At 45.7% G+C, this 7,500-nt stretch overlaps 2 protein-coding genes and 7 non-coding genes across 10 annotated transcripts in view; 3 read left to right on the top strand and 6 right to left on the bottom strand.

Moving 5' to 3' along the window:
* The window catches only part of Trnaf-gaa (transfer RNA phenylalanine (anticodon GAA)), a 73-nt gene extending 34 nt beyond the window's left edge, over window positions 1–39 (bottom strand). Inside the window, exon 1 of the tRNA in view lies at window positions 1–39. This exon is cut by the window's left edge and continues 34 nt beyond it. This is a non-coding gene — a tRNA (tRNA-Phe).
* LOC126574581 (mitogen-activated protein kinase p38b-like) overlaps window positions 1–2,994 on the top strand; it is an 11,837-nt gene extending 8,843 nt beyond the window's left edge. For both annotated transcript variants that reach the window (XM_050234858.1, XM_050234857.1), the window contains exons 6-8: window positions 1,819–1,973; window positions 2,056–2,153; window positions 2,224–2,994. In XM_050234858.1, coding sequence (XP_050090815.1) covers window positions 1,819–1,973; window positions 2,056–2,153; window positions 2,224–2,297 — 327 coding nt within the window. In that variant the 3' untranslated portion in view covers window positions 2,298–2,994. The remainder of the gene's footprint in view (window positions 1–1,818; window positions 1,974–2,055; window positions 2,154–2,223) is intronic.
* On the bottom strand, window positions 445–517 carry Trnaf-gaa (transfer RNA phenylalanine (anticodon GAA)). Its single transcript has one exon. It is a non-coding gene; the product is annotated as a tRNA-Phe (tRNA).
* On the bottom strand, window positions 1,055–1,127 carry Trnaf-gaa (transfer RNA phenylalanine (anticodon GAA)). The gene has a single exon. It is a non-coding gene; the product is annotated as a tRNA-Phe (tRNA).
* A 607-nt stretch (window positions 2,995–3,601) lies between the features above and the next one.
* Window positions 3,602–3,674, bottom strand: Trnav-cac (transfer RNA valine (anticodon CAC)). The gene has a single exon. It is a non-coding gene; the product is annotated as a tRNA-Val (tRNA).
* A 303-nt stretch (window positions 3,675–3,977) lies between these two features.
* Trnav-cac (transfer RNA valine (anticodon CAC)) lies at window positions 3,978–4,050 on the top strand. The gene has a single exon. It is a non-coding gene; the product is annotated as a tRNA-Val (tRNA).
* A 489-nt stretch (window positions 4,051–4,539) lies between these two features.
* Window positions 4,540–4,612, bottom strand: Trnav-cac (transfer RNA valine (anticodon CAC)). Its single transcript has one exon. It is a non-coding gene; the product is annotated as a tRNA-Val (tRNA).
* Window positions 4,613–4,915: 303 nt separating this feature from the next.
* Trnav-cac (transfer RNA valine (anticodon CAC)) lies at window positions 4,916–4,988 on the top strand. The gene has a single exon. It is a non-coding gene; the product is annotated as a tRNA-Val (tRNA).
* A 161-nt stretch (window positions 4,989–5,149) lies between these two features.
* Window positions 5,150–7,500, bottom strand: part of LOC126575235 (uncharacterized) — a 2,444-nt gene continuing 93 nt past the window's right edge. Inside the window, exon 1 of the mRNA XM_050235823.1 lies at window positions 5,150–7,500. This exon is cut by the window's right edge and continues 93 nt beyond it. Within this exon, the coding sequence (XP_050091780.1) occupies window positions 6,095–7,459 (1,365 nt within the window). The 5' untranslated portion in view covers window positions 7,460–7,500 and the 3' untranslated portion in view covers window positions 5,150–6,094.

Genomic DNA, 7,500 nt, shown 5'->3' with positions numbered 1-7,500 from the left:
ATCTTCAGTCTAACGCTCTCCCAACTGAGCTATTTCGGCGCGTTGGGAGGGGTAAATTATGGAACATTCATATTCACGGATTGAGACGATTGATTGTAAAACTACAATTTAGTGTTGAATGTTAAGTAAACGTTCTAAATAGTTTACACGCAATATAAAGGTGCATTAAAGCAAATGAAGAATACATTCGTTGTATTTAGTCACCCTTGAGTCCTTTTGAAAACGTACAATCCTTGTTCTAAATATTACATTTTGTGATAGTTCAACTTATTCTCCAAGCAAAGGCAAAGAATGGAATAGTTTTAAAAGGCATTCAAAGTGGTTTAGTGCACCGGGCCACAATAATAAAAACACAGATAAGTTTACATATCAAAATATGGGGTGATCTGTCCCAAGATGCTTATCACTTTTGTTTGGGAAATAAGCAAAAAGAATGCTTTGTCCTGCCGAAACCCGGGATTGAACCGGGGACCTTTAGATCTTCAGTCTAACGCTCTCCCAACTGAGCTATTTCGGCGGGGTGGTGGGTGGTAGCAGGTTTGAATTGTGGTGTGGAGGATTGAGGAGTTCTCCACATTTACCCTTCTACCATTTGTGTCTTCATCTCACGTTATAACTGACTTCGGCATTTCAGAATTATGCCATTTTTTGCATAGTTATGCATTGCTAACCTACGTTTGCTTAAATAAAATGTTTTTTTTAAATATTCTGTTATGTACATCAAAAACATATGAAGTGTAATGAACAAGTGCGAATGAATGAATTTCCATGCGAATGAATGAATGCGAATTTCCACATATGGACAACATTATTCCACTTTATTGGATTCACCTTTCCCAGTACAACCACAAGCGACATGGCCGCATTATACATATTATTGACACACCAAAACGATTTGATAGTGTACCGGGGTATTTGTTTTTGCAAAAATCGAAATGGGAGCCTTAACTCCAGCGACAGAAACAAGAAAGTCGATACTCTACACTCGATCGATCGATCATGTTTTCTTATGCGAGCGTATTTAATGACGAAATTGGCATAAAAAATTAGGTTATGCCGAAACCCGGGATTGAACCGGGGACCTTTAGATCTTCAGTCTAACGCTCTCCCAACTGAGCTATTTCGGCGCCTGTCGGAGGTGATACTAAAAGAGTATGAGATATCCACACTGGTTTCTATACTGTTATCCGTTACATTTAACTTTGTCAAACCCATACAAGATACTTTACTCGTCTAACCACCTAAGATACAGGTTCGCTAACGCAATTGCATTCCCCTTAACACCCAATTCCCTAACCATCGTACGATATTATGCATGCCGTTTGGGGGAAGGGGAAAACCCGATAAGAATATTGAATACAAATGAAACCTTAACTGTTGGAAATCAATCGACCGAAATCAACAATTCGCATTGCCATCGGGTATTGCTATGACGCCAAATTGATTAACACCGACCTCCAAATGAAACGATGACGCTCATGACCACGACGACGACATGGACGACGGTCGACGGCATTACTGCCTGCCACACACCAGATATCGACCATCTGACCCGCGTCATGTTTTTCTGCGGCACACCCAACGATGAACTGATGCAAAAGATCACCAGCGAAGAGGTAGATGCTAGCGAGAAGAGGGGCGGGGGGAGGTGTGGACAGAACTGCCACAAACAATCCACAAAAAAAACCCATCCGCATCTCTATGCCCTAGATTGGAGTCTAGACATGCTATTAAGCTATTGTTTGCCCTTGTATCATGCAGATGCTGCCGCCAAGATCGATATGATGACTAACATTTGTCTGCTTGATTGCTCCACAGGCGCGCCACTACATTCGCTCGCTGCCAAGAACGGAGAAACGGAACTTTAGCGATGTATTCCGGGGCGCGAATCCGCTGGCCATTGATTTGCTGGAGAAAATGCTGGAACTGGATGCGGACAAACGAATAACCGCCGAGCAGGCCCTGGCACATCCGTGAGTTTCCTGGCAACCAATGTCCAAGAAACGTAATTCCAAATGCTCATCCATAATTTCTTACCACTCGCGTTTGTAACAGGTATCTGGAGAAATATGCGGATCCATCGGACGAACCTACCTCAACACTGTACGATCAGAGTTTCGAGGACATGGACCTGCCGGTCGAACGGTGGAAGGGTAAGTATTTGCGCGGCCAAGGCATATCTGAACAGATTATCTTTCAACCGTTTTTTTCCTCACTAAACAGAACTCGTCTTCGGAGAGGTGGTGAACTTTGTTCCCCAGCAGCATGCACACATCGGTGGAGAGGCACAATCATAGAGCAGCAGCAGCAGCAGCAGTAGGGGCGTGCGGTCATACAGATGCACATCCGTCCACATCGACGCAGTGATAACCCACAATGTAGCGCCCCCCGCCGTGTGGCGTGTGTGCTAATGGGAGGACAAGACAGCATAGTTACAAAAATAGGAACAAGACCATGGCTGCAAGCCGCGGGTGCCACAAAATTGCTGTCGAATGTTTTGCGCTGCATTGTTGCACAGCTTGTGTGCAGAGACGCCTTTCCGCCGGAGACGGTCGGATACACGAACGATAGCCCGTGATTAAGAAGGTTAAACAGGTAACTTTTACACAATTCCTTAGTAAGTTGTATTAAGCTAGCGATGTTTTCGAGATAGTGGGCCGGGAATAAAAAAAGGGGGTTTTCTTCAAGCTCAGTAATCATCCGCCGCAGGAGAGAAAGAGAGAGAGAGAGGAAGTGCAGTCATTTGAAGGATACAGCAAGGAAAGAGGGATAACAAAACTAATCGTCAAGTTCGGCTCAAGCAAGCGCCTTCTTAGTGTTACTTTTACTTGTTGTCATTCGTTTGGCAATGCTTGCCTTCGATAGTCTTAATACAGCAGTGGTGTAATGTTGTATGTGAGGAACGAACGAGCAGCAGTTATGGAAGTGTACTTTACGCATTAAACATTAACACATACGATACGAATAAAACAAACTCCAACCCACCCCCCTCAATGGCAACTCGTAATGGAAATTGCCGTTACCGCTCCTAGCAGCCTGTGCGGCACTCGCTGGCGGCCTGTACAAGCACGTGTTGAGTGAGAGCGCAGACAAAGTAACAAGTATAGCCTCCAGCGGAGGTAAAAATTCGTTACAACGTTGTAAATTGCGTCATAGTTCAGCACATCACCTAATCTTCATGCTGATTGGCGTACGGCATCCGAAGATGATATGGACGTCCTGTTTGAACCCTAACTTCTTTGCGTCACTTCGTCACGTCACCCATGGCACAAGCGTTGCCCTGGTGACCCGCCTAACAACATGCGGCTCAAGAATGAAGGCAGTATTTTTATTGGTACGTGCCTTGTAAATAATGTAGCAAAGTGGGCGGAATACTAACATTATTTCAGAGGGCATTCTTTAGGCTTGTGCATTAATAGTCTACCCTTGATTGAGGAGCATCAAAATCATGCTGAGAGTAATGTGACTGTTAAAGCATCCAGTATTTTATGGAAAGAAAATAACACAGACTAGAAGCCGGTAGTGGGTATGAGAGGCAAAATAGTAGATCATGTCCTGTATTTTTCTTCTCAGGGTGGATGAACATAAAAAACTTATCACATGTTTCCGCCCGGGTTCGAACCGGGGACCTTCTGCGTGTGAAGCAGACGTGATAACCGCTACACTACGGAAACTGTTGAATGTTGGCCACCTCATTTTACATATCCCGCGGATAGAGAGGGAGGGAAGTGGAAAAGTTCAAATTTTTAACCAAAACCCTCTTTTAAAAACCACTCAGTAACTCACCGTGGGTGGGGATGAGCTAATCTTTACATTTATTGATTAGTTCTTTCATTTATACACAGGTTTTGGGCGTAACATTGCTTCATATTTCGGTTTGATTTCGTTAGCAAGTTAATGGTAAAAAAATGAGTAGTTTAGACATGTTTGTTAGGATATGCGTGTTTTAAAAAGTATGAGTTTCCCACACATTGACAGTTTCCGTAGTGTAGTGGTTATCACGTCTGCTTCACACGCAGAAGGTCCCCGGTTCGAACCCGGGCGGAAACACTCAGCTTTTTTTTTGTTGTTTTTGTTGTCCATTCATAAATATCATCACAACGTTTTACTTTTAGATTCGAAACCCGCCCAGCAACCCTAATTTTGTGCATGGGTAAACATTGTCCTTATCCAAAAATTAGCATATGATCAGTAAAACAAGCAGTAGAAATGGTCTAGGATCCCATGAATATAAAGAAATTATCCATTTGAAACACTTGTTAAACACACGTTGAAGAAATATTGCAAATCTTCACATCGTTTCCTATCATACTCATCGATATACATGTTCCCTTTATCGATCCGATCATTGATGATTATGCTAGCTAGCGTATACATTGATATTTGTTTTGGCATCAGTGTATGAGCGCCCTAAATAATCCATAACAATAGCGTTCAGCATGAGCCGGAATCAAAATTACAAAGGCTGGTCAATGGAAATGTCAAGGTCAAGGTACCTATAAACGAACAATAATAAAAACAATACAAAGAATGGTCGTGTGTTTCCGCCCGGGTTCGAACCGGGGACCTTCTGCGTGTGAAGCAGACGTGATAACCACTACACTACGGAAACTGTCAATGTATGGGAAACTTATACTTTTTAAAACACGCATGCCTTAACAAACATGTCTAAACTACACATTTTCTTATCAGTAACTTGCTAACGAAATCAAACCGAAATATGAAGCAATGTTACGCCTAAAACCTGTGTATAAATGAAAGAACTAATCAATAAATGTAAAGATTAGCTCATCCCCACCCACGGTGAGTTACTGAGTGGTTTTCAAAAGAGGGTTTTGGTATAAAATTTGAACTTTTCCACTTCCCTCCCTCTCTACCCGGTGCATATGTGAAATGAGGTGGCCAACATTCAACAGTTTCCGTAGTGTAGCGGTTATCACGTCTGCTTCACACGCAGAAGGTCCCCGGTTCGAACCCGGGCGGAAACATGTGATAAGTCTTTTTATGCTCCTCCACCCTTAGAAGAATACTGGACCATTGAATACAATTTTGCCTCACATCCACTACCAGCTTCTTGCCTGTGTTATTTTCTTTCCATAACATACTAGATGCTTTAACAATCACGTTACGCTCAGCATGCTTTGCATTTCAATAATATTGTTTTGTTTTTATTACCGGCTACGGGTATTGGGTCTGCAGATGCAACCGCCGCAATCCTGAAAGGATAAACGGAGAAACTCTGTAACCTTTTCGGGCTGTCCTCGCCACTGTCGTTGCTAAACAGATAGACAGACAGATAGTCAAACATACATAGTTATAAGATATTGCAAGTTCTGTTCGATTGGATGTTAAACGGATTTGTGATCGTCGTCCTCTACTCTTCCTCGCGGTACCATCGTTGCATCACTGACTTCGTTGCTGCGTTTTCTATAGTGCATAGGGTAAAGCATTTTATCCACCACACACCATTCCTCCCTACAGCTTACCGCCGGAAATTGATGTTAAATATGGAACGCGTTGTTGTTACTGTCAGCGTTGTTACTACTACTATTATTAGTCATCAGCAAGTATTTTTCCAATCGGAAGCAACAGCAAAGCAAGCCGGCAATCTCTCTTGGAGTAGTGTTATTGGATCGTTATTTGAAAATCATGCCTTTCTATTTTGGAACATTATGATTACATGTGTTTGCACTTGTAACTGACTGTCCAGAGCAAAGGATGCTCGCCAGGACTCGATGCAGAATTAGAGAACGGTTTGCATGAAATAGGAATAGTAACTTGAATTGGTAGTTGCTGCTGTTGCTGTTGCTCCATTGGTGAATGTATAGTTAAGCATCTTCTAAGAGATTATTTTGAGGAAACGGTGGCTACTACTCTGGCCTTGATACTGGTTTGTACTGTCGTTAAGCTGCTACACCCTGCCCTCGGGGATCAGCTGGTCATCATCTGCACTACATAGTTCTACGCGCTAAGCACTGGCTCCATACGGGACTGGCTAGAGATACATAGAGAGTGGATAAACGTTAATGCGATTAGGATGCTCATACGCCTGTCACGGACTAGGCGTCCATCACTCGTTCCTGGAATAGCACGTTTACTGGTTGACACGAGCCAGCAGATCGTTGAAGGTCTGCATCAATGGCTGCGATGGCTTCTTGAGTTCTAGCTCTTCGTCCTTGGTTTCTCCCTTGAGCAGCCAGTAGCCCAAAATGCCAACGAAGGCTGCACTTTGGAGCAGCTGATAGAAGAGCGCATTGTCCTGCTGCTGGACATCGATGGACAGTTCATCCTGCTCTGCCTTCCAGGTGTAGATGCGTTCGGTGCGTTGGCGAGCACCCACCGCACGCTGACGATCGCTTCGTTCACGTCTTTCGTCCCCTCGTCCACGTACCGACTCATCCCGATGGCGACGTTCGGTGGTCCTCTCTGCTGTGCGGTCCTCTCGTCGTCCCAATGGCGATCTCTCACGTCGTTCCTCAACTCGATCCTCTCTGCGTTCCTCACGGCGATCCTCAACTCGATCTTGTCGACGTTCTTCGCGTCGATCTTCCACACGGTCATCACGGCGATCCTCTCGGCGTTCCTCACGGCGATCCTCAACTTGATACTCTCGGCGTTCATCACGGCGATCCTCTCCACGTTCTTCGCGTCGATCTTCCACACGGTCATCACGGCGATCCTCTCGGCGTTCTTCACGGCGATCCTCTCCACGTTCTTCGCGTCGATCTTCCACACGGTCATCACGGCGATCCTCTCGGCGTTCTTCACGGCGATCTTCCATACGGTCATCACGGCGATCCTCTCCACGTTGTTCACGGCGATCCTCACGCCGTTCTACCTCGCGTTGTGCACGTCGCTCTTGATCCTGTCGAAAACTGCTATCGAATCGACGCTCGTCACTTTTTCGTTCCTCCTCTCGGCGCTCCACAGCCCGATCATTTCTACTAGATCGACGCTCCTGATCACGCCGCTCCCCATCGAAACGTTCCTCTTCACGGCGTTCGTATAGATCACGCTCTCTTCGCTCATCGAGCCGGTTGGCCTCACGATCCGCACGAACCAGTCGTTGGCGCTCTTCCTGGCGATCATCCTGACGATTACGGAATGCCTCCATACGACGCTCATCACGACGATCTACTGCCGATCGAGCTTCCTCCTCCCGGCGTTGGTTCCGCTCGGCCTGGCGGCTCAAGCTGGAACCAGTCCGGGCTTCCCGATTGAACAGCAACAACCGTTGCTCCTGATCCTGATCCAAGCGATCGATGCGATGGTCGGAATAGTGACAACGCGCGGACACAGCATCACCGACACACGCATCATCGGCCGGAGCAAACGCATCGTCCGCCATCACCACACTGCGAACGGTGGCCACGAGGCCAATGCACACGACCATGAACATGGTACTCCGCTTGGCCGCCATTCGCATACCGTTGCTGCTGCTACTGTACGCCAGCTTCATCGTTCCAAGCAAACGGCGACTAGATCGATCAACTCACTAAC

The sequence above is a fragment of the Anopheles aquasalis genome, chromosome 3 (assembly GCF_943734665.1).
Source record: "Anopheles aquasalis chromosome 3, idAnoAquaMG_Q_19, whole genome shotgun sequence".
In the NCBI taxonomy this organism is placed as follows: Eukaryota; Metazoa; Arthropoda; class Insecta; order Diptera; family Culicidae; genus Anopheles; species Anopheles aquasalis.
Note: the sequence above shows the minus strand (reverse complement) of the source record. Positions and strands in the feature narration are given on the sequence as shown.